Source organism: Stegastes partitus, unplaced genomic scaffold, assembly GCF_000690725.1.
Source record: "Stegastes partitus isolate 25-593 unplaced genomic scaffold, Stegastes_partitus-1.0.2 Scaffold1765, whole genome shotgun sequence".
Classification (NCBI taxonomy): domain Eukaryota; kingdom Metazoa; phylum Chordata; class Actinopteri; family Pomacentridae; genus Stegastes; species Stegastes partitus.
Window position 1 is genome coordinate 87,812 of NW_007579496.1, and position 26,135 is coordinate 113,946.

At 42.9% G+C, this 26,135-nt stretch overlaps 1 protein-coding gene across 1 annotated transcript; it reads right to left on the reverse strand.

Annotated features, from left to right (window-relative positions):
* Positions 1–1,596: 1,596 nt before the first annotated feature.
* map3k9 (mitogen-activated protein kinase kinase kinase 9) lies at positions 1,597–26,135 on the reverse strand. Its single transcript, XM_008302140.1, has 11 exons — positions 25,751–26,135; positions 23,624–24,037; positions 17,371–17,551; positions 10,854–11,002; positions 10,361–10,536; positions 8,555–8,795; positions 6,353–6,475; positions 6,020–6,161; positions 5,826–5,938; positions 2,944–3,720; positions 1,597–2,051 (listed from the first exon to the last, which is right to left on the reverse strand). The coding sequence occupies exons 1-11, from the start codon at positions 26,133–26,135 to the stop codon at positions 1,597–1,599; spliced, it is 3,156 nt and encodes a 1,051-aa protein (XP_008300362.1).

Sequence of the window (26,135 nt, forward strand, 5' to 3'; positions counted from 1 at the left end):
CTGCGGTAAAGCCATTTATCACTTTATGCCCAAAGTAAAGAAAAAAAACTAAAAGTCCTCGAGCTGTTCAATGACAAATGATACAGATTGCTCTTGTCTTCAGGCGCATTAACAACCAGACTCAGGTCAAATCAGATTCTTTTAGACACTTTCCTGGTTTGTTGGAGCAGCTTTAGAGAGGAGGACTCGGCTGCAGCCTGCAGAAGGACACACACTCAAACGTTTAGTCCCGTCCATCCTGATTTGACTGGTTTAACTGTTGGACGGCATTAAACACAACAAACTGTGTCTGACTGATAGGTTGTGTAGGCGGAACAAAGATAGAAAGCAGCTTCAACATTTAATAGCCAGACTGGATACATACTGCAGGTACTTCTTAGTCAGAAAGAACGTTTTAAATATCCACAGTGTACTTTCAACAGTACAAATTACACCACTTTAACAATTCAAGTGATCGCAGACATAACCACTTCAGTCGCAAATATCTGGATATCTGCAACTGAATTATGACTTATATTAAGTCTGGTTTCAGATATCTACAGTTTAATTCTGACTTTTTAGATATCCTTAATTTGGTTCAGTTTAAGATACCTACATGGTGATTTTTAGATCACTTAAATTAGGTTTAAATTAGTCGGAATAATGTAGATATCTCAAACTGGAGTTCTGCTTTGTCAACATCAGATCAGAGATATTTAAATTAGAATTTTGACTTGACAAAATACTGAGTACCCGCATCTGACGAGATGTTTAACGTCACATCAACAAAGCTCTTGTTCTTCACAAACCCTTGCGGATGAGATTTTCCAATTTCACTCCATCTTTTCCACCACAGCAGCCGCCATTAGTTCTGCTAACGCTGTTCAAATGCTTTGCTGGACCAGCATCCAACAGGGAGCTCCAGATTAACAGCATCCTGTGAAACAATCTGTGTAAAAATCTGTAATTTTAATGCCGTACAGTCAAACTAAATGGTACAAAAATGGATGTGGTTCCACTAAACACACCCTGCATTTAATTTTAGTGAAGTAAAAGTATGCAGGTGTTATCAGTAAAATGTACTTGGGTGTGACTCAGGTGGCAGAGTGGGCCGTCCAAGAGCCAAAAGCTTTTCCTCTGCAAGATACTGAACCTGAATGATGACGGCAGGCGAGCACCTTGCATGGAAGCTCTACCCCCATTGGTGAGTGAACGGTTGATTGAGAAACACAGTACAAAGCGCTTCGTAGTCAAGATTTAAGATTGATTTTGTTTTTAAATGACCATTTAAATCAGTTAAATCTATGTCTAACTGACATTTAAACCAATCAAATCACGGTGGGTTGGATTAACCATCACATCCCGTCCAGCTCTGCAGGCTGCAGCCGGAGACACTTGGCTTTAGACGCCAAATTGGAAGATTTTACCGCAAACTACAACATAAATGTCAGAAAATATTCACAGTAAATGTCTTCCTGTAGCTTAGTAACAGTATTGTAGATGGAGAAAGGTGAACCAATCCCAGATTTAATTTGCTTGCACTAACTGACCCAGACTTGTGACGATCCAAAGGCTGACAGCAGGAACAGTCCCCTCGCTGTGTTGGACCGGGCCCACTTAGGACCAGAACCCCGGTTTGTAGCGATACGGCGAGTCTTTGGGAAGGCTGAGCTCCGGTCTGCAGAGCGGTACCGTTCCGTCCCGGTACTGTCCCTCGTCCTGCTGGTCCAGCAGGTTCTGGGCCCTGCGGGGGGAGTAGGGCGTGGGGGCCTCCATGGGGGTGGGCAGCACTGCCGGGTCTCTGCCGAACTCCACCGTGGGAGGAGTCTCTGTGCTGGAGGTGTGGGCGGGGGACTCGCCGTTACCCAGGTTCTGTCCGTTCCCTCTGGGCCTCATCTCTGCCCAGAACACGTCGCAGCGAGCTCTTGGCGAAGGCCGAGGGCGAGACATGAAGTCCAAAGTTTTGGGGCGTTCAGGAGCGCAGCGGCGACGAGGCGTTGGGGGGAACACTATGTTTGGGTTGGGGAGACGGGGAACCTCAGAACAGTCTTCTTTTAAACCTCTGAAGCCAGCTGCTGCAGGAAAAAGAGAAATAAAGGAGAGAAGGTCCAACATCACATTCCTACAACGGAATCCATTGGGTTCAACCAATATTTTGATTGGCCAGTATTAGTGATTTATTTAATATCAAGTATCATCACGTAACTCTGGACACCACCGACACTGAATGATTATTTCAACTACAGAAAAACAGAAAGGCTTAACCATGACCTGGATCACTGAGAATCCACAGACACATTAGATAGCCTTCTTCGTATGTTTTCATTTTATCCTTTTTTATAAAATATGCGTCCTGGTTGTCTATGATGTTAAAATGTTTCAGAGGGGTTTTTTCCCCCACACAATCTATATTCTGTGTGTGAAGACAAATAAGCCATAGCCCTGCTAGCTGTTCTGTGAGGCTGCATATTTACTACTTAGATTTTTAACTCGTTTCTATACTTGTCTCCTATCTCCTCTGTGTGTAAACACTGCCTGCCCTTCAGCCGACATGTTCCTGATTTTTTCTGACATGGCTGTTGGTTGAGTCACTAATGACTCCATGGTTGCATCAAAGGGAGCAAAATGTGGTACAACCAGTTTATTTTTGGCAAATTTGGCGAACATGATTTCAAGCTCAGATTTAGTTAATTTTCCAGACAAAATCAAAAGTCATGCATGATCCATTCAAGGACTGTAGAAAAGCTGAAAATCACTCGATTGTTTCTGTTTTTAAAGTTTCTCAGTCGGCACATGGTATAATTTGGGCGTTTTATAAAACACAACGTGCCTTTCAAACCTTCCAGCAAGTTTTGGGGTTCAAAAGGTTAACATGGTCAAAAATATAATTTATTAAATAGAATAGTAAGTCAATCCACCAGACAACATCTCGTTGAAATAAGGAAACACTCTGTCAGACTGTACCCGTGTTCTCCAACGCTGTTTTCTCTGGCAGCGGTTCCAGATGATTCGGAGGGCAGCTCTTCTTGATGGCTCCATCCGATGGCGTTCGACGAAGGCTTCGGGAGGAGCTCGGGGCCGAGGGGACGTGTGTGGGCGTGAGAGACTGGTGGGGGTTACGCTTGAAGCTCTCCAGGTGAGTGTTGACCAGTGGGTTGACCGGGGTTTGGAAGGCTTGAAGCTGTGAGGCAGCGGGAGGAAGAGGATGCTGGGCGGGCGGCGAGGCGGGACGGTAGACCAGCAGCTCCTCGCTGTCCGAGCGCAGCAGCGAGCGCGTCGAGTTGCAGTCGGACACCGACGATAAGGACAGCAGCGTATACGAGGGCGGCAAACCTCGCTCTGGTAGCGACGGCGCCGAGGGTTTCAGGGGGCTTTCCCGCCGGAACAGTCTTCGAGTCGGAGGGCTGGTGCTCCTCCTCTGACCTCCTGACCTGTGGAAGAAGCCCTCCCACCGCGGTTTGATGCTCTCCTCCGGCTGGGCCAAAGTCAGCAGGTTGCAGCCGAGTCCGACGGCCGCCAGTAGAGCTCCGCAGCCCAGCAGGACCAGCTCGGAGCGCCGGCCCCCGACCGGGCTCTTCCTGCAGGGTGGAGTTCCTGGAGCCTGGCCGCTGAGGCAGTACTCGTCTCCTTCACCGTCAGCAGCAGCAGCAGCCGTGTGGGCCTCCTTGTGGAAGGGAATGCAGAGGTAGGACTGACCAGGAGCTGCTCCTGGCTCAGTAGTGAAGCAGCAGTCTTCATTTTCTAAAAACAGGACCACGATTTTATCAGTTTGGTTGTCATATAAAGCTTCAAGATAGACACTTTATTCATGGCCTTGGGGAAATTTAAGCTATCCATTAGCTTACACACATTACATTCAGGACAAATGAGGAAAACAAGCATGCAATTAGGATGCAAATTGAACTGGACGAAGAAATGAAGTGCCACAAGAGTTGGTGTTTATAATAAAGGTGCAAAATTCATACTGAAATAGAGTAAAAAAAAAAAGAGCATTGTTGGACATGGAGACAAACACAGTTAAGCCAGAAATGACTCAAACATGCTAGATTTAGATTTATAGTGATGATTTATTGGCTTCTTTTGGTTAAAAATGGCCAGAAAAAGATGGTGTTAAAGATGCTAATGATAACTATTAGTATGCATTTTTTACATTTTAACTAAGAATGCCATTTCCTTAATTAGTCACTTGAGAGACGGGATATTACTGTTATATTAGTGTTTCTTGTCCCTAACTTTACTTTATTTATTGCACAATGTGAAACAACATATTGCTAACAGAATTAGTAACACATCTTTGTCGTCTGTTTGGCTTGGTGCCGTTTGTCTTCACGTTTTACAGAACTTGTTTTGTTTCTTTTGGAAAGTTCCCCCATTTTTTTCTGTTTTGGAAAAGAGCCCACTGATGACCAAATCAGTATATTTTGAAAGCCGTGGAAAAACCCTGAAAATGCCTTTCAGCGTTGGCAGCATCACTGCTTTTTAGGTCGGCCACAGACTTGGCTGACAAAGAACAATCCTTTCTCTGTTCCGGCACATCTCTGGTTATTTATTGTGCCAGTGCAGAAGCATTAAAGCTCATCTATTGTTATTCTTCCAACGCGATGTTTGACGCCTAACTTGTCCCACAGCTTTGAGAACACCCATACAAATCATATACCAATACATGCGGCTCGATCGGGTATGGTGTGTTTGAATTTTTGGTAGTTATTTATGAAATCTGCAAAAAAATACGTTAAAAATCCCAATTGAAATGAATGGGAAGTGGGCCGGACAACTGCCAAAACCAGCCATCTCTGGAGCCCTGTAGCTCTGGAATACTTCACTATAGAAACTTCATTCAAAGTGTAAACAGGTAACAAGGCTTTAAATATTATTCGTGTAAATCCATGTTTTGATATCTTTTTACGTTTTTTACGCAGTTCAAGTTTTATGAATTTTTTGAAAATCCTGAATTTTTCTTCAGCAGGAATGATGTCACCCATTTTATTGTTTTTCAAAAAAGTGCAGTTAACCTTGTTTCCTTCTTACAATTTCTATTGTACATGAACAATTTATACATAAAAATTCGGGCATTTTGTCCCTCTTCACCCAGTGTGACTCTCATTCTTGTAGGACTTATGTTTTTTCCATAAATCACCTCAGAGCACAAAGTCTGCCGACCTAACCTTACACTGACTCCCATGAAATCTGAGGACCAACGTTTTGGGTAAAAAGGAAACGGAGGGTCTCTCTAACCTGCCACCAAATCTGTATAATACACAGTATGTACATGGAAATATCCCAGTTTATTTAAAACAAGATTGTGCTTCACATGGTGTCAGATTATAGATTTGTAGTTTTTGAGCTGCGACCATTTCCTTAGTCTGTCCCTCTTTTCTAGTTTTATCTCAGATTGTCACAATTTTTAGAGAAAATGCAGCTTCTAAACTTTTCCAAAAAGTCCTGTTAATCTCTACGATGTTCTAGAGTGTTCCAGTTCTCAAATACATTTTGACGTGAATAATTTGTGAGTGTGCTTATGAAACTAGGACAGTGGTCGTAGATGACACACGGCTTGTTGCTGTTCCTCTGAGAATCCGCCGACTTGAGGCCGACTGTGTTTGTTTTTGGGTGTTTGTTGCTTGAATTCCATCCCATCCAAATTTAGTTTGCTGAGCGCGCACGTTCCTTTTCTCTGCAGCAGCTTGTTTACACTCGTACAGCTGCAGACATGCACATCTGTGTTTCCCGGGTCGACCACTAACAGCCGTGTGGGAGCGAACCCGCTGGGTTTCCGTTCCCCGCGTTACCATGTGAAGTCTGCACGCGCCAGACAAAACAGATCCGCTCATCTGCCTCCAACTCACCCATCTCCACGAGGCTCGGCACTCCAGGCACCGCTGGACTGTGTCTCGGGGATCTGCGGAGGTTCGGGGCGCTGCAGGATCGCTGCCTGCTGCCCTCGTGGGGAGGCTTCACGCTGGGGAGGAAGGGTTTGATGCTGTCTCACTTGAATCATGTGTGAAAGGCAGATAAAAGGTGGATTTTTATTTTTACTCACCTGGCGTCAGCGCTGTGCTCCCTGTGCGGGCCACATCCACGGGATCTGCCCTTCTTCCTGGAGCCCTTCCTCTCGCTCTCCTCGTCATCCAGCTGTAACCCGGCGCTGCGACCCCAAGCTGCGCAGCCCTCCCCTGGAGTGACTGCAGAACCAGACATTATTGAATTAAAACAACTTTTAAGGGTTAATTTAATGGGTTACAAAGAACAAAAACTATTTAAAAAGTGAGTGACTTTCTATGTCCATGGAGAATACTGAAATGCCGTGCTCCGTGGTAATGATGACCACTTTAATCAAATCTAATTTTGAATGTAGGGCATTTTTGAAGCTTACGCTGGATGGCTCTCAGGCGAGGCAGCATCGGTGGACTAGTTGGAGGACTGGAACTGCTGCTGAGCAAACTCCTCCGCCGGTCGTGGGAGGGAGACGCCTGCACTGTGATTTTGTGCTGAAAATCTAAAGGATTTCAACAAATGTGCATTAGTTTCTACATTAGTGTCTATATTTTACACATAGCAATGTTGTCTGAGTAAAACAGCCCAACTAGCAATCTGTTACACTCCAAAACACCTTCTTTCTGTTGCTGTCTAGATCCTGTATTTGTCCACAGGAAATGGTTTTAAATTCTTCTGTTGTCTTTGTTGAAGCTTTGGAGGGCATGCTGTCTTAAAAATAATCAAAAATGACACAATTAATCACAGCTAGTAACGGTAAAAACAGAAGGAACTGTTAAGATTTTCAAATTTCCAATGGTCCCTGAAGTGCTCACGTGTAACACGCTGCTCTGTCAGAAAACTTTAATCTTCAATTCTGTGATATTTTATCTAAATTACTTAATTCCACAAATCTTACTTAAAAATTTGCCATGAATAAACTGTTTAATCAGATTTAGTAAAAAACATAAAACTCTTCACTCGTCAGTGGAACTGTGAGGCCATTAGTGACTCAGCTGTGACCAGCAGCCACATGACAACAAATCAGGGACTTTCCAGCTGAACTGCAGTCTGTGTTTACAGCCAGAAGACGAAACTAATTATAAACGCAATTTGTAAAATAGTCAGTGAAGTCCCCTCGTTTTTTCTAGTATTGCTAATATTTGTGGGTATAGTTTTTTTTGGGGGGGGGGGATTTATGAGTCCTCTCTCCTTACAGTCCTGGTTGTGCTGTTTCCATGGAGGTGCAGGACTTTATATTGCAGTGAAAAATAGGCCCACAGCGAGAAAAAATGTGACAGGATGCACAGAAACTACCTGGGGTTCACTCATTTTAAAGCTGCAATAACTTGACAATAAAATACAAATAAACGTAATATACAGTGTTATGCATCTTTCAACAAGTGAATATAGAAATGAAGATAAAAAGACAGAACAACAAAGCTCATCTTGTCCAAAAAACATGACTTTTACCCCTCATTATCCATTTACGTTTTCAGAATCTGGACCAGAGTGTTTAGGGTTGCAGCCGAAAAGAGAACGGCACTGATTTAGCACATTTAGTAATCGATCAAAACCGATGCATCAAAAGCAGAAGTATCATCTAGAGGTCATTTTATTCCTTGCATTGTTCTTCCTTGACAAAACCCAACGCCTGCATCATGGCCTTAGCCTTGTTCCTCAGCCTGTACAACCTTAATTCCTTTCCTCGACTCCTCTCCTCGTGTCTTACAAATGGAGGCAACATGGATTCACAAAATGAGACATCTTTGCCTCGTAGCTGTTATTTTAAAGTGATGTCAGTTAAATATGACGTGCAGCATGAACGCATCATCCGTCCGTAGCTTGTGAATAGTGTTCACGACAACTTAGAGTATTTACTTCGAATTCAATTAAAGATTGTATGGATGCTGTGTATTTAGACACATGTGCCATATTGTATTAAATCAACAGCCACGTATTGAGTGACATATGTTGTACACGCATATTTGTAAGACCTGCTTCCATCGTGGGTTGCACATCTCAGCTGTGTCGTCTTTAAATAGTCAGGAGTGCCAAAAAGACTTCCGCAAAGGTCACCACGAGGATCCACCTGCGCATCCTCGCTCCTTAAAATGCATTTTAGGAAACTGACACATCTTTCAAAATCAATTTCTGAGTCACAGGAGGCAGGCGGACGGAGGACGGAGAAAACAAGGTGGCTTAAAATAGAGAAATGAGACCAGGAGGTCCAGTAAAATCACTTCCGTCTGACTATAAACTCCCCGACTGGTGCTGACTCAAGCAACAACACCTGAGGACATGGACCAGAATTGACACAGCAGCTTCTCCTGGAGCTACAAAAGGGCTTCACGCAACTTTTTTCTTTTTTTTTTTGAGAACGGATTATAAACTGACTTTAATGTCTAAAATTGGAGAACTTCCTCTTTGAACAAATCTGAGGAACTCACATTGACAGAATCACAATATAAGTTGTGCTATTCATTGGTGCTTTTATATAAATAGTTTGCCAAGCAGGCAGAAGCATGCGATCATCGCTGTTTAACGTGCTGTAATAGAGAATCTAGAATCTGGGAGGCACCAAGCGGGTCCTTCGTCGTACCTGAGGGCAGGCTGATCCTGTTGCCGTCCTTGAGTTTAAGGCGGTTGCGGCGGAACTTTCCCTGCCTGCTCTCCACGTGAGGCTTCTCCTGGTAGAGCTGGTGGATGATGATGTTGAGCTCCCTCTCCAGGATGTGGATCTCCCGCTCGGCTAGCTCCTGCTCGCGCCTCCTCAGCGCCTCCTCCTGGCACTTCTGCTGCAGCGCCGCTCGGGTCAGCTCCTCCTCCCACGACCGCAGCTCCTGCAAAGGAGAGGTGAAGAGAAAGCCTTTGATACCGATGAAATAGCTGGATTTATACCCCGTCTGTAAACTCTCTGAACTGAAGAAGAGGTCACAGCTTTAACAACAATGCATACGTTTTTCCCATGAAAATTTGTTCCTTAACAAATATTTGGCGTTTAAAAGAAATAGGTTTGAAAAACGGTAAATCATATATTTTACTGTTATTTTACAGATTTATCCTTTTTTGTTCTGAAAAAAAGTGTTAATTTCCATGCTGACTATAAAAACAAACAACCAGAACTGTAAATAACATCCACGTTAAAATTCTGTATTTTCAGAATTTGTTGTTTAACAACACTTGACCATAAAATTGCATCTTTCTTTTTACTGTATTTAAATGAGCAAAAAAAAAATCATTGTATTACAGATATTTGAAGTTATTTGTAAGAAAAATGATGTGTATTGAGGATTGAAATTTATTAAGTGATTTTTTTTACCAGTCATTTTACAAATTTTCACTGTTTTGTTAAATTACAGATAATACAGTCATAGAAGAGAAATAATTCACCTGTTGACAGTAAAAAAAAAAAAAGCAAAACAGACAAACAAAAAAAAAGACAGGCCAAACTGTAAGTAAACAGCAAACCAAAACTCTGTATGTTTCCAAATGGCATTTCATCCTTTACCAATGTTTGGCCATAAAAGTACTCCTCTTTTTATTTTTAACTACAGTAGAACCTCTACATACGATTGAAATTCGATCCAAAATTCGATCCAACATCCGACGTTAAGATCCAACATACGATCATTTTAACATACGACGCAAGTTCAGGAACGAATTAAATTCGCATGCAGAGGTTCGATTGCATATTTAAATAAGCTCCACACAGGTGTTAACCAATACATTCTTTGCAGGTGGAAGATTTTGTGCATGACTGGCTCTTGCAAGAACAAATGGCATAGAAGGCAAACAAAGAGTTAAAAGGCTACTGAGGCATCGTCGGTAGCACTGGTTGTCACTGGTTGCTGGGCTTTTGTGTGTCACATGACCAGAGGAGCATAACTTGATTAGCTGCCGTTGCTTCGACCCCGGATGTGAACAGCATTTTTTTTTTTTTTAACAAGAACTGTTGCCTTATTGAATTGAAGTAACTTGAATATTTATGCTTTAATATATTTTTTAAAGTTCTAAATGTGTGAGCAGTTCTCCCTCCTGTCTTCCCCTGTTAGTGGTCATTGTCTTTTTATGCTTCTTGGACAGGATGTAACTGTAAATGCAATTTCTCTGTGAAGGGACCAATAAAGTATTATCTTACCTTATTGAAAAAAAAGTGAAAATAAGTTTCGATGAGCTGAATTTAGACATAAAAAATTCTCATACATAATTTTAATGCAATAAATTTCAAAATCTGGTCAAAATGATTTGCTTCCACACCTCAGATGCTTAAACTTTCCATTTTTTCCTGCCTCCAATGCATCAGCCTCAAGGATTTTCTGTTCATTTGCTGTTTAAGCTCCAACAAACCTTAAATATCCTTTAACGTTTACGGCTGACTCGTTTACATTCAGCCTCTCATCTTTACCTTTTCCTTGGTCCTCAGCTGATCAAACATTTCCTGGATCTCCAGTTTCCAGTCGTCCTGCAGAGAGTGAAACGACTCCGCTGGCATCTCAAAAAAGCCTGACTCCTCGATGGCCGTCAGCTGATCCAACACAGTTGTGAACTGCGGCCGAGAGTGAGGGTCTGAGCTCCAGCAGTCTGTGGCAAGAGCGTGAAAAAACAGTCTCAGATACTCGGGCCAAATCTGCCTTAAGCAATAATTATTATTTTTGCCTTTCAAATGTTTCCAGAAAGTAATAAAATATTCTGTTTGGTCATCTGATGCTTCACAGTTAGAGCTTTTTGCTGCAGGGAATAAACACACAAGATGCATCCTATTTTTAACAGCAAATATTTAAAGTGGTTTCTTTATATTTTTTTTTGCAGTTTGGGTGCATTTCTGCAACAGCTGTCACTTCTGTGTAATCCGTAGGACAACACTTCACCTTTGGGAGAAGTTATTTTTGCCTCCTTACCCTCCATAAGACGTGCAAAGGGCTCAGGACAAGTCGAGGGAATGGGCAGAGCCAGTTTGTTCATCGCCACTCCGTAAGCCACAGCGAGACCATCGATTCCCCGAAATGGAACTTCTCCAGTCAGCAGCTCCCACAGCAGCACGCCATAGCTTTAATGTTAAAAAAAAGATAGAAAACAGGTTCAAAAAGTGTGCTTCAACAGTACCCTCCAGAGAGAAGAGGCGCGCAAACGCACTGGCGCAGTATCTGCCTCTAAGCATAACAGCGTGTGTGAATATATGAAGGTTAAGCAGGATGTTTGCTGGAAGAGACTGAGTGTTCAGCAAACCCACTTTATTTGAATAAATGTCAAAAAGAGGATTATACTCGCACTATTTTGCACCCTGCTCATGTAAATACCAAGGTGAGGCGGAGAAGGTCGAAAAAATAAAAAAAAGGGAAATGTCAACAGAACAGCGCGGCGGCTGACAGATCCATGAGAGTAACGCCGAGACCTGCACAGTGATGAGCTGTAAACGACCAGCAAATCAAACAAATCAGCCTCCCCGCTGTCATATAAAGACAATAGACAAATCTCTGGCAAATGTGGACAACTTCAAACAGACTCCAGCACACGGTCAAACGTTTTGGTGCTGGAGCTTCATCGTGAAAAAGGTTAAAGATACCATCATAAACAGGAAGTCGCTGCAACTCCTCAACAAATCACATCAATAACAGGTTTTGATAACATTAAGCTAGAAAACACTCCATATAGTAGTAATCATAAATGTACCCCCTAAATCATCTCATCCAATGGGTAGATTACTATGATGAGAACGCTTGAAACACTCAGATGCCAAACTGCATTCCCAAAAAACGTGTACAGGTTACACATGCGGTTCAGGCTGCAGGGATGCTTTGACATGGCAAGTGCAAAAAGAGCATTGATGAATAAATAGAACCCTTAAAAATAAATCAAACTGGTTCTCATAAAATTTCAACCTTCAGGGCACCAGATCAGTACTACTGGTTCCACCCTCACCTCCTGTTTTTTCCCATCAACCTTACATGCTGAATAATAGTTGCCCTAATTTGCATCCCCTAGTTTTGCACTGATGCAAAGATTGACAGCGACTTGATAATTGTCAATGTTTTGTACCCTTAAATAAGTAGTTGTGTCACCAGTCTTTTCCTGAAGGTTGTCTGATGTCACTCCTATCAACTGGGCACAAGCTAAACTCCTCATCTGCTAATCTACAGCAATCTACCAGTTGTTCCTCACATGCAGGCTAAGGTAGATGCTAGTTGGTCATCTGCAGCGCTGAGAAGCCTCAAGTCTCCACTCAGTTACTGCAGCAAAACTACCGGAAAAGAAGTGATTTCCATGTATATGCAATGACACTAAAGGCTTTTGATTGGATATCTGGCGTTCCAATGTCAGATTTACCAAAGGTAGAACCAAGGGGATTTTATCTACATGGGCTGTTTTCTATAAGCACTGCACAGTCGATCATGTTCAGTTAATTATCTGAGACCAATATCGTGATTAATACTTGATTAATCTTGTAGCCCGGGTACTGCGTTAGCCATTGATTGGATGTAGCACTTTTTCTTCTTCTCTGCTCAGCCTGCACCCACATTCTTTATCATCAAGTGTGTCTCAGTTGGGATCTGTCCTTCTCCACCAGACTCCTTCATTCTCTCCTCATTTATATTAATTTTAAATTAATCGGCTATAGACGGCTTCGTCTTTGAAATACAGCGACTGACTGAGCTCTACTTTCAACCACATACAGTAGCCTCACGTGCTGGCTGGAGAGACACCAAAACAACCCAACAATGTGAAAAATTGGTGGCAGTCTGGAGCCCTGATCTGCTCACGGTACATACTTGGACAGAAAATTATCATCAAATGAACCTCTGTCCTTCAGGATTGTCCCCATAAGTCCCTTTACTAGAAAACACATCCTACAGGCTTTCAGAGGCAACTGCAGGACAGAAAACACACATATTAAGAAGATAGCGTTTATCATAGCACATAGGAAAGCTTAACTTAAATTATAAACTTGCTTCAGACCTTCTCCAGCAGTCAAATACAGTCAACCTTCAGGAAATCCGTACAGCATCACTGTACACATATAGGGCTTCTAACTTAGTGTATGTTATTAAAAATGTGTCATGCAGTAAATAAGAAGATGTTTTAGGATGCCTTTAGCCTTCCTATACTCCCCTCAGACCATTCTTTATTAGAGATGGCCTCTCTGTGTAAGAAGCTGTTTGCAAGATGAAGGTTAAGCACTGAAATGTTGCAAATAAATGCCTTTTTGCAGTATGAAGGAGTCCGTTTTGTTCGTCTCGTGACGTGTGAAGTTTGTCTTTAACGTGGACAACCCAACAAACAGACCTGGATCAAACAGCAGGCAGGGAAGCGACACTTCCCAGAATGTAGTAAATCCACTTACACAGCGATTAATCAGGGCAAAACACACCACTGTAATTACTGAGGATTATTATACGAGGTTTATTCTACACTATTGTGGGAGCATCGATCATGGAGAGCGAGTGCTTCCCCTCCCTGGTCAGCACTACCGAGGACATTCATCCTCCTCTCAGTGCTGCTATAAAGCGAACTCCCTGCACTCTGTCCTCTCACTGATCACACTGTAATCCTGCCGTAGAGACAAAAGGCGGACAGTTAATGCTGGAGCACGAATGTACAGAGAGGAAGGTCAGAAAAATGACATGTGGAGTTAAAGAAAACTAAATATTAACTCAACAATCCTCACAGCACCCACATATTAGATATTTGCATCTGCAGGTTGTCTTATAACAGAACTATGCACATTTTGATGTCTAAAGTTTCAAATTACAGCAATTGTCATGATCCCAGTTATATGTTTTACACTGTGTCTTTGACCCTTTGTGCTTCTTGTTGGTCCCTTTTTGTTGTGTTCTTTAGTGTCTATCTGGGTGTGGCTCAGATTCATCATCAAGTCCAGCAGTGTGCCTTTCAATATCCATACTACCACACTAGATAGCATGAAAAAAAATAAGATTAAGTATGTCCCAATGCATAGCATATCACCAAAAACACCAGGACGTCCTTCTACATCCAGTCAGGTTTTGCGGTGTGCAAGCAGCAGCCTTTTCTGACCATTCTGACCCACAATCCTCTGCACGGTTACGCAGTGCGAGTACCGACAAGTTTGAGAGTGCACAAATAGATGACAGCTCATTCCACACAACACACTGTCAAAGTTCAAGGTGCATTACTATGACAAAGTTGTATTTCCAAATCGTATGATACTGCATCAAACAGTCCGTACTTTTTAAGGGAAGTTGTAGAACCAGAAGTAAAAAGATAAACAGTGCAATTTTAAATGCAGCCCCTGGATTTTCATCCAAATCTTCACCAGTTTGTTCAGCCTGCCGACGTGGTGCCAATGTTAAAGTCGCAGTCGAGTGGAATCTGAAGATGTGAAAACACAGCCCTCATTCCTCTAACCTCCTTATCTGAAGCCCCTCCTATCATACAGGCATATGCATGTTAACAGTCAAACCGACAGCAAACACTCACTTCTGACTCCACACAGGCTTTCAACCTTTCACTTTTCTCAGTGTCAGCCCTGTTTTAAACCCACTGAGTCACCACGTCCTGACTTTGTTGCTCTTTATATCCTCCTTTTTAGACCTGTGACTGGCTAAATCTCTTCTCACAAGCTAAGGTTTTTAAAGCCTGAAAACAAAGCAGAAGTCTGGTTTCCTCCCAGACCACTTGATTTACAATATAATAAAAAGTTAATACTGAATTATGGCCAGTGACTGCAAAAAAAAAATAAAAATAAACTGCCTACCTCAGCTTTAAAGCCAACTCGATTCCTACTAGTACTTCCCTGTGATAACTGAGATTCATGTCTAACCTCTACTCTGGCTGGGCTTCAGGTTTCCCACTTCTTTGCAAACCTACCTGTCCTGCCCTCCTCCTCTTCATCTGGACTACAGCTCAGCCTGATTCTTCTTCCTGTCCATCACTCTGCTGTCCACATCAAACTGTAACTGTAGTCTTCTAAACCTGCATTAAACAGTGTTGAACTGTTGCTAACCTGTCGTTGAGCCAGCTGCTGTGTCCACAGATAGATAAACATGACATGGCTGCTTACATTATGCATTATTCTGCTGATTGTTTATGGGATTCTGGTTTATTTTATAAGTTCTTAGGACCAATAATCAGCAAAAAAGTCCATCCATTCACCCAACAGATACACCTGCTTTATCATGTAGAGGTTTGGAGCCATTCCTCGCTGACACTGGAGGAGTGGCAGGTTAAACCCTGGACAGGTCCCTGAAAGCATCACAGCTAACACAAAAGTTCAATCTGAATCCCTCCTCAGGGCCTAAACACCAAAACCTCACAGACTCACAGCTGCAGTGCTCAAGTGGTTCGAAACAACGCATCACAATATATTAAAAGGTCAAATTGGACACGTATTTTATCCACTGTTTGATTATTCATTTGAGTTTCCTTTTAGCAAACCACCGAAATTCCAAAAAGCCAAGAACATCTGTAAATCCTTTGCAGACATTTGACTTAAAAACAAATAACTGTACAAACATGCAATAAATGACCACAACAACGAGCAGCCAGATGTCGCTGCTTACAGACAGACCTACTATTTCGTATTTCTTTCCTGCACTGTGCTGGCTTGGTTTGTGTACAGCCATGTTCGTACATCACCAGCTTCACTAAAAATGTATGCAAGTCCCTCAGGAAGGTCTGCAGATATGCGGACTCACAGAAAAGGCGCATAGTGGTGCAAAAAAAGTCTGCATCGGAGCCGTCATGCACTTTAAGATTTGCTGATGAGACAAACCTAAATCCTCAAACACTCAGCAATAACGCACTTCAAAATCCATAAGTGTGCAGATTGTAATCGGGCCCAACGACGCGCACTCGCATCTACAGAATCACCAATTAACCTTCCATGCATGTCTCTGGACTGTAGAAGGAGAAATCCCACATAGAAACAGGAAGAACATGCAAACTCCACTCAGAAAGGCTTGAAGTCAATGCTAACCACTGCACCAGCTCATTAGTCAGAGAATGTGGTGCATCATTTCTCTTCTTTAAACTGCTTGATCAGTTCAACCAATAGTCCAGAAACATGGTAATATTGTGCTGATTGTAGTGAAACTATCAAAGTGTCAAGTTTGAAAAGCAAATGCTACTGTATGTTTGGCACATTTGCTTTAAAATATGACAGAAATCTAGTTTTAAACAGTTTTTATAAGTAATTCAGTCTGCTATCAACGCCCTATCACACTTGGACTTGTTCTGTGGCACTTATCCAGACTGTTTTCTCCTGACTGGATCCTTGCTTGTGTTGTATCTGCTCTCAGATGTACGTCGCTTTGGTTAAAAGTGTCTGCTAAACCAAACTGTAAAACTAATCTTTGGTCAGTTGACTAGTACTAGTAGTACAAATTTTTACATATTGCATCCGTGCAGCCACACTGAATATGGAAATCAATAAGTATGATTAGATTTTGATTTGAAGTATACATTGGTGTATCTGGGCTGCTCGGTGGTTAGCACCGTTGCCTCGCAGCTAGAAGGTCGCCGGTTTGCGTCCCAGTGAGGACACCCAGGATCTCTCTGCGTGGAGTTTGCATGTTCTCTCCGTGCAGTGTGGGTTCTCTCTGGGTTCTCCGGCTTCCTCCCACAAGGTCCAAAAACATGTTGAGGTTAATTGCGGATTCTAAATTGTCCGTAGGTATGAATGTGAGTGTGCTTGGTTGTCTGTCTCTAAGTGTAGCCCTGTGATAGACTGGTGACCTGTCCAGGGTGTCCCCTGCCTTCACCCTGAGTCAGCTGGGATAGACTCCAGCCCCCCATGACCCTAGTGAGGATTAGAAAACTGATGGATTTGTGTACATATGAGCAGTTACGAACATTATCTCTGGAAAAGCTACACTTTTTTTCACACATTTACCAAACGTTTTTCATTATTCTGTAAATTTACACCCATGTCCAAAATGTTATTGTACGGCTTACCTCACAGTTAAACAAAAATTTGCACAGTCCAGCTATAAATTGTGTCAATGTACACTCAAGGATTGTAATTCTTATTTTACAAGCATATGTTTTAATCTTTTATTTTCATCTAATCCTCGTAGCACAGCCTCATAATTCTGCCACCTTGCCTTTAATATATTATATTCCACTGTATTGTGTTAAATCTTCTAATTAAAGGACATGCCAGAGATCCACTGTGATGACTTTTTGAGCGTATATTTGTATGTACTCTGCTTTGTACCCGTCTCATAAAACTCGACATTCTGTTCTCGTTCCCATGTGCCAGTCTGTGCTTTGTTACTATGGCAACTGCTGCCACCGCTGAACTTTTTTTTTTTCCCCACCCTCATGCGTGGCGGTTTAACCGCTTCCCTCTCTGGCACTTGCTTTCAGGCCACCTCTGCTGCAACCTGGTGCAAGTTTGATTTCCCGCAGAGACCACCAACCCCCATCTCCTCTGCCCACCTCCAGACGTCGCTGCCTTTGGAGAAGGTGGACGAGCGGATGACTTCCGGAGCCATCCAGGCGTAGGTGCCGGCGGCGCTCATCTTGGTGGTACGGTGCCACTCCCGAGCCAGGCCGAAGTCGGTGATCTTCAGGGTCTTGTTGCTGAGGTCCTCCATCTCGACCCTCTCCAGGATGAGGACTGGAGCGGGAGGTGATGAGGGGATTTTGGTTGGAGGATGAGGAGGAGGAGGAGGAGGAGGTTGGAGGATGGGAGGGTGGGATTCGTGCAGATTGGCGGGTGGGTTAAAGTAAAAGGTTTCGGGTAATCGTCATCGGGATTTGAGATGGCGGCAGCAGGAGTCGCACGATAAAAACACAAAGCAGAAATTAGACAAATGATGGGTGAACAAAACAGGGTGGGAGGCCATGATGGAAGGATGAAAGAGAAAGAGAACAGAGAAACCGAGAAACAGTGAGCTACAACCACACACAGATGAAAAACACCAGCCTTGATCAATGCTGATGGACTCATTGTGTATTTTTTACAGCAGACAAACACTGATAGTACAGTTAAACTACAGAAACAGCCTGTTGCGACGCCCATTTGCTCTAATAGCAGCGAGAAAACAACCCACTCCCAACATGCACAAGCACCGGCCGGGCTCCTCCTAACCACATGCTCTCTCTCCCCCATTCAGCTCCACAATGCCAGGCCATCTGCTGCAGGCCGTGCCCAGCCGGGAGGGTGTGTCTGCAGGCTGCGGTGCACATCAAGCGCCCCTTCATCTGCTCTAATGCTACAGAGGCAGTTTCCAAAAGAAACCAAACACGTGGCTAAAGTACATCTTGCTCCCGTGTAGCGGAGGAGGAGGAGGTGCAACATGAAGCAAACACGGCTGATTCTCCCTCGAGGCCGATCGCGCTCCAAATGTATGCACTTGCTGTAATGCTCCGTCCTTCAGATAAGAGCATCCACCGCGCGGCATGTTAAAGAGAGGCAGCAGAGGTAGTTTACATGAACAGCAAAACCTCTGTGGATGAACTGGTTTGGAGTTCTAAGGGTTCCAAATAAAAATCTAAAAAAAGCACGGATAACAGGATTTATAGGTTCTGGTCTCCAATAAACGACGTATGACGTGAAAGAGAGGCAGATGATGAAGCAGATTTTTATTTAACACTCTGGACCCTAAAACCCTTCAAGCTAGTTAACAAACAAGCCAAATCGACCCCATTAATCAGAGCAAGAAACTGTAAAAAAACTAACTTTGCATCAGTCCTTGAATTCATCTTCTGTGATGTGCTCTTCCATCAGTAAACGTAACCAAAGCCAAGCTTAAAATTCTAATATTTAACCAAAATCCCTTTATTTGAAATGTCTCTATCAGCCATTATTGTCACTGCTGCGACCAACAGTCACATGACAAAAATGTAGGAACTATTCGGTTGAACTGCAGGCTTTGTTTTTACAGATAGGAAACAAGTGTAGAAACAAATTTAAGTTTTAAGAAGCAAAATATAGTTTTAGAGTCACCTTTTTCTTTCACTGATGTTAAACACCTGGGGGAACTTGAGGGGAGAAAGTTGTGCATGTTGGTTTTTTCCACATTTGTAAAACAAATAATTTCAGAAATTCAACTTCAGCTTTTTCTTTTTTTATGATTTATGACAATATAACTTTGCTAAACTGCACCCAAGACATTTCTGATTTCTCTCTCCTTCTAGTCATGGTTGTGCTGTTTCCATAGAGGTGCTGGACTTTACATAGCAGTGAAAAAATGAGCCCACAGTGAGTAAAAACCAGCCAGAAACTGCTTTGAGTTCAGAGGGTTCAACATATTTCAGGTTCTGATCCAGTAGAGTGCATTTAATTCAGTGAATACCGCCTGTGGTCCACTAGCTGTCTGTTCTGTGTGCACCGAAACAAAAAAGTCATTATTCCTACACAGACCTGGTTCTGTAAATAAGAAACAAAGGGTATCGGACTGATCCACACTACAATAGGTCAGTGTGCTGTTCAAGCTTGTGCATGTTTGTACTCGTGTACAGGACTGGAGAAGGAAGATGGGCTAAAAGAGGGCAGGGAGAGCGGTTGGGACGGTAAATATGGCACATGCTAGTCATCTAAATGTGCTCACTCGTTGAATATCAGCAATCTCCCTGTAAATTCACAGGCTCAATTTGCACAGATCCCTGACATCAACCTCAGCTGCATCGACTATATGCAACTAAAGGTGAAGTCTGTGATTGTGGAGAATTGCAGGCTTCACCTTTAATTGTGACTTGGCTCAATAGTCTTTTGTGTTTCAGAAGTTTCTCTAAATGCTTAAGAAAGATGCTTCAACACTTCCTTTCTTATCTCCTTTAGCACAGTAAACACTGGCTCATCCGTTACAAAAGGATTAACTGGACCAAAATTTCTTGTCTGCAACATTTAAAGTGACCGTATAAAAGATGTCCGTAGCCTGCAGGTCTGCAGGGAAGCCAGCCCTGAAGTGCCATAAACCTGCATTCTTTCCAACAGCCAGCAGGGGGCGACTCCTCCGATTGCAAAAAGAAGTCTAACAGAATCGAAGTTTATGAGGAAATTATCTGACTTTTAATTTGTTTGTTACCTCAGCAAACATTTTCTTATTGAGTTTATGGCATCAGCAGCTAGTTTCAAGACTCTTTGAACACAGCATGATGTTCACTTTGTAAATGATGGTCCCACTGAGAGGAGAGCAGACAATAAAGTGTTTAAGGAAATTGTTTTTAGGGGTTAAATCAACAACCAGAAAAGCGCTTCAGTGAAGTTTTAAAGCTGAAAACAAGGCTGTTGTTCTGATCTCATGAAATACTGGCTCATTAGAGATATGTGTCATTCACTGGAAAACAACTCGACAAAAGACACATTATTATAGATTAAACCAACCTTCAGTCTAGAAAGAAGTTAAATTAGCTCAACCTTGTGCATTAATTTTGTTGTAAAATTAAACTAAAAACATCATACAAGACAAAACACTGGTAGGACCCATCGTACTGCACAATGAGTAATTTTACTTTTGATATTTTATGTGTATTGCTGATACTACTTTTGCTTTTCTAACTTTTTAAATGCAGGACTTTTACAATAGTTGATTCAAACTTTTTCCAAGACTGATTAGCACAAAAAAACAAAGTATAACTGAGGTGCATGGCAATGCTTTTAGTTTTGTAGGCATTCAGTCATACATTAAAGTGTCGGAAAGTGAATATTTCGACCGGATGTTGGTGCTAAATTAAAAGTTAAGGGATCATCAAAGGTAATATGATTCATCCTCAGGGTGACCTGAATGTCTGCACTAAATTTCAAGACTAGATTTAGAAGTCTGGACCGAGCAGGTCGACTGAACCATTGATTGCTATTGTGGCTGGAATTCAAACTGTTAAGACAGAAAGTTTCTGAGCCTTTTGACAAATAATTGTGCAGCGATTCAAGAAATAATTCTGGACCTTTTAGGGATTTTACTGTCTAATATTGCCACCAACACTGCCAAATATTAATCTGGACCCTATAATGACACAGTTTGTACTACTTTGTTAATTCTCTACTTGTGGGCAATTTGTGCAATAATAATAATACTCTATCAGTATTTATATTCATCAAAACACCTGTGTAATACCACTGATATGATCAGTAATTATTTTTTATTATAGTAGTTATTTTTAGTAGCACTTACGTATAATTGGGTTTATTTTTTTTTTTATTTTCTGTACATTCCTTAAATGTTTGCACTATCTTAGCTGCTGTAACACTGCAAATTTCCCCACTGTGGGGCTAATAACGGGTTACTTTAGCTTATGTTGAGGAAAAAAAGATGTTTTCTTCAACTGATGCAACTCAACAGATGTGGAATATGTTCTAATTTACAGATTTTTCAAGAGCTCCAGATAGTAAATACAAAAGAATGACAAGTTAAAACCTTAGGTTTCAAACCTTAATGTCTTAGACCCGGGGTGTCCAATCCTGGTCCTCGAGGGCCACAGTCCTGCATATTTTAGATGTTTCCTTCTTCCAACACACCTGATTCAGATGATCAGCTCATCATCAAGCTCTGCAGAAGCCTGATAACGATCCTGATCATTTGAATCAGGTGTGTTGGAAGAGGGACACATCTAAAACATGCAGGATTGTGGCTCTCGAGGACCAGGATCGGACACCCCTGTCTTAGACCCTAAAAATGCAATTAGAGAAAGGCAGATAAACTCCTGCACTGCTGCTGCGCTGTGCAGAGAGCATGGCTTTTCCCCGCAGAGGGCAGGATGGCAACTAGTTAGACTGACTTTAACACTTTAAAGCAGCCTATTGGAAGTGAAGCGCCTGAGCTGATCACAACAGAGCCGACCAATGGCAGCCAAGGAGCTGTTTGTATGTATCGCTGGAGCCTCCAATCGGGAGCCGGGAGCCGAGCACTGGGCAAATCCTCGGTAATAGGATCGGGATTTAGGGGATCCAGTTGGGGAAAATGCAAGATTACAACCGCTCCACAAACATACATGCAAACTCCTTTTCCCTTTCTGCCCTGACTTGCACGCTGCAAATCACACCATGTGGCTGGCATGAGGCTTAAATTCATTTTTTAAAGGTGCATTAAGTGGGTTGATTAATACACGGCTGCAGATTAAAACCAGGGAGAAAGTCGTTACTTCTATAGATCAGGGATGCAAAAGACAAACTTCCTGACCTGCACTTGGTGTGAAAATGACCTTCCTCTTTGCATGAAAAGATATACGGCTTTAGTCTCTCATAATTATACTGGAGTCTCTTCAGGATACCAGGATTTACCACAGACATGATTCACCGGAGAGTTAATAAAAGTCCTCGATGCCTTTTAACTCCACAGCCTTGATAAACTACGCAGCAGTGACACCAGAGACACTCAGAACTGGGGCTTTAAACGATTAAATTATTAATATTATTAATTAAAAAGCTCATAGATTGCCTTTAAATATGACAAAAACATGGACAAAAGTTCTTCAGAACATGTTGCATGGTGCTTCAAAATTGTTTATTCCTCACTATAAATGATGAGGAAAATATTATGTTAGAGCTGCAAAGACGGTTTGATTAACTGAATAGTTAACTGATTGAAAGTGAATCTAGTTTAAAACGACACCAAGACACTGAGGACTAGGGCTGTGAATGACTAAATTATTGATATTATTAATTAAAAAGCTTATAGTTTGCATTAAAATATGACAAAAACATGGACAAATGCCCTTTCGAGCATGTCTCAGAGCACAATAGTACCTCAGAATCGTTTATGGTTTATAAAAAAATGGTATAAAATAGAGAAAATATCCCATTAGAGCTGCAACAACTGCTTGATCAACTGAATAGTTCACTGATTGAAAGTGAATCTAATTTTAAAAAGCCACCAAAGACACTGAGGACTAGGGCTGTGAATGACTAAATTATATTGATATAACTGATTAAAAAGCTCATAGTTTGCCTTAGAATATGACAACAAACATGAACAATAGTCTTTCAGCACGTGTTAGAACCCACAGTGGTGCTTCAAATGTTGTTTATTTCTGACTACAAATGATACAAATTAGGAAATAATACGATAGAGCTGCAAAAACTGTTTGATTAACTGAATAGTTCACTGATTGAAAGTAAATCTAATTTTTAAAAAAAGACAGCAAAGACACTGAGGACTAGGGCTGTGAATGACTAAATTATATTGATATGATTGATTAAAAAGCTCATAGATCGCCTTAAAATGTGAAAAAAACATGGACAAAGGCCCTTCAGAACATGTTAGAACTAACTGGTGTTTAAAAATGATTTATGCCTGACTGTAAATGATATAAAAAAGAGAAAAACAGCCCGTTAGAGCTGCAAAACCTGTTTGATTAACTGAATCGTAACTGATAAAAAGTTAATCGGCATCTAATTTGATAAACAATTTATTTTTAAAGAGATATGTCGAGGAAAAGTAGCAAACTGGCATTTTAAGAGCGTCCCTTTGGGCCTACAGAAGTTGTGATGTGTATTTTCTACTGTTTTCCTGCATTTTTCCAACTCACATGATTTAAAAAACAAGTAGCGTGAAGGAATCTTACTGTTGCTGGACTTGAGGTCCTGCAAAGTTCATCAGCATGTAATTGGATAAATCATTCATTTCAAGAGAAATATCTGCCAAACTGGCATGTGAAAGTGTCCCATTGGGCCTACAGAGGTTGTGACAGGCCATTTCTACTGTTTTCCTGCCTGATGCCAACAACGAGCAGACTGAGGGGAGCTTACTGTTGCTGGACTTGAGGTCCCGGTGGATGATGGGGACGATGGCCTGGCTGTGGAGGTAGAGCATGCCTCGGGCGATCTGCACGGCCCAGTCCACCAGCGTGCACGGCGGGATGCGTTTCCCAGCGAGGGCCCGGTTCAGGGGGCCGCCTCGAGCGTACTCCATGACCAGGCACAGGTTGGGCTCCTGCAGACACACCCCGAGCAGAGCCATGATGTTGGGGTGGTTGAGCATGGCGAACAGCTTGGCCTCCTGCCGGACGCTCTCCAACGTCTGCTCCGCGTCCTCGTCGGGGTCTCGGCGCGCCGCCTTCACCGCCACCTCGCTGCCCCGCCACACCGCCCGGTAGACTTTCCCGAAGCCGCCCACCCCGATGATTTCCTCCAGGGTGAGCTCGGAGAAATCGATCTCCAGGACTGAAGGACGGAAGAAGACACAGATTAGACTTACAGATAAATGATAGAAAACTGTGTCGTCTGCATAGAAGAACACTCTCCTGGTGCAACAGTGAACTTCAAAGGTTAGTTAGATTTGTACTTGGACCCTCCAAGGACACTAGAGGTCAGGGTCAGCCTGTCTGGAGCTGTTGGGAACAAGGCTGCACCTAATGGGGATTTTCATTGTTCACGACTAATCCTTCGGTTGTTTGGTCAATACTGTGGCAGAAAATGGTGCAAAATGTCGGTTACGGTTTCATCCACAACCCAAAGATTTCTAGTTTACCGTCATAGAGGAGGAAAGAAACCAGAAAATATTCACATTTAAAAAGTTACAAACACAGATTGTGGACTTTTTTCTTAACAACGTGATCAAACCAATTAACTGATTCTCCAAATAGTTGCAGACTAACTTATTAGATGGCAACTACATGATGAATCAAACTGTTTAATGGAATAATTAAGCTGATTACTGTGCAACAAAACCCAAGAATCCTGACCCCAGCACCCCTCCTATATGTTTATCAATATTTCTATTGTGATGCCGTATTTAGACTTTCGAATATTCTGTTTAGTCTGTAAAAAACAACATTTTTTTTGCACCTTATTTCTTCTACCAGCACCATTTGCACATTATTTTCCACATTAGTTTCCTCATTCTCCCTAAATGTAACATGTGTGAGCTGCTGGATGCCTTAAACTCCCCCAGTGGGATGAATCAAGCATCCGTCTATCTAGTCTTTGCAGCTCTGGTCAGGAATCCACCGTTTTCCTCTCCAGCGAGGTTTTGCTAACGAGGATGTCAAAACCAGGTCATTCAGCTGAAGGATGCTTTTCTCCAAGCGCTAAGCCACCCTGCTGCCCCAAATACAGGAAGCATCCCTCCTGCTATTACACAAGGGTGAGCATCTGTCCTCGAATCTGTCTCGGCTGCTCGGAGAAGGAAAATTAAAGGTGTGTGTGTGCTGATGTGAGCTGCAGCTTCTCTGTCTCTGTGTGAATGTTGATGTCGTAGATTCCTAACAGTCTACTAAGCAGACTGACCTTGATGAATATTTCAGGTGTGTGAAAGTAGGCCAGCTGCCTGAGTACTGAGAGATGAAAGCCAACAAAAGATGGAGACAGCTAACAAAGGCAGCTGAGGTGTTGTGGTCCACCTACGGCCTGGAAACACCTGTTTTAGTCGCCTGTTTACGCTCAGATGCAGACATCAGGTCTGTGGCTGCAGGTGGAGCAGCGTTTTGCACACTGAGGCCAATCAGAGTGAGTGCAGTGGCTGCTCCTGATTCTGCTTACTGTATCCATCTGAGGCCTTGGCTGCACGTTTAGCTTGCACAATTCCTCTCTGTCCTGCACCAGCAGCACAAATTTGGTGCAAACACTATTAAATACGCCCTCCACACCAATGCACTTCAGGATTGCACGTGCAGGACGTGCAGTTAAAGGCGTTTAGGATGCCACACACGTTGTAATCTGAGCACAGAGGAGGGCTGCATCACTTTGTTGTGTGCTGGTGCTGAGGCTGAGGATGCCTGGAGCCTGTTTCTAGGCCAACAGGATGCACTGCGCCTGCCATGACACAGCACTCTCAGCGTGGGTTTCTCCGGCTGCAGCCTGCAACAAAAGACGCGAGGACGCAGCGCAGCCCTGTGCACTTTCACTCGTTTCATTTAAGCACAATGGCATACTCACGGTGCAGAGGAGGCACCGAGTACTGCTGCTCCGACGTGTCCCGGATTTCCTCCGGAATGCCGTTGCCTCTGCTGACATAGTTAGACGGGAAAATGCCAACCCGGTCCGCTATCATACCGGTCCACCAACCCTCATCTCCCGACACCAGGGAGTCCTTGGACAGGACCTCCACCAGGTCTCCCCTCCGCAGGCTGAGCTCGTCGTCCGCAGTAGCCTCATAGTCGAACACGGCCGTCCAGAAGCCCGGAGCGGCAGGTTCCGCATCCGGCGCGGCTCCGGTACCGTTCTCCGGCCAGCGAAAAACATCTGCCTCCGCTTCTTCCGACGAGGGAACGCACGCCTTGGGACTCAAACTATTGTCCAAAGCGGGTTTGAAGACATCCAT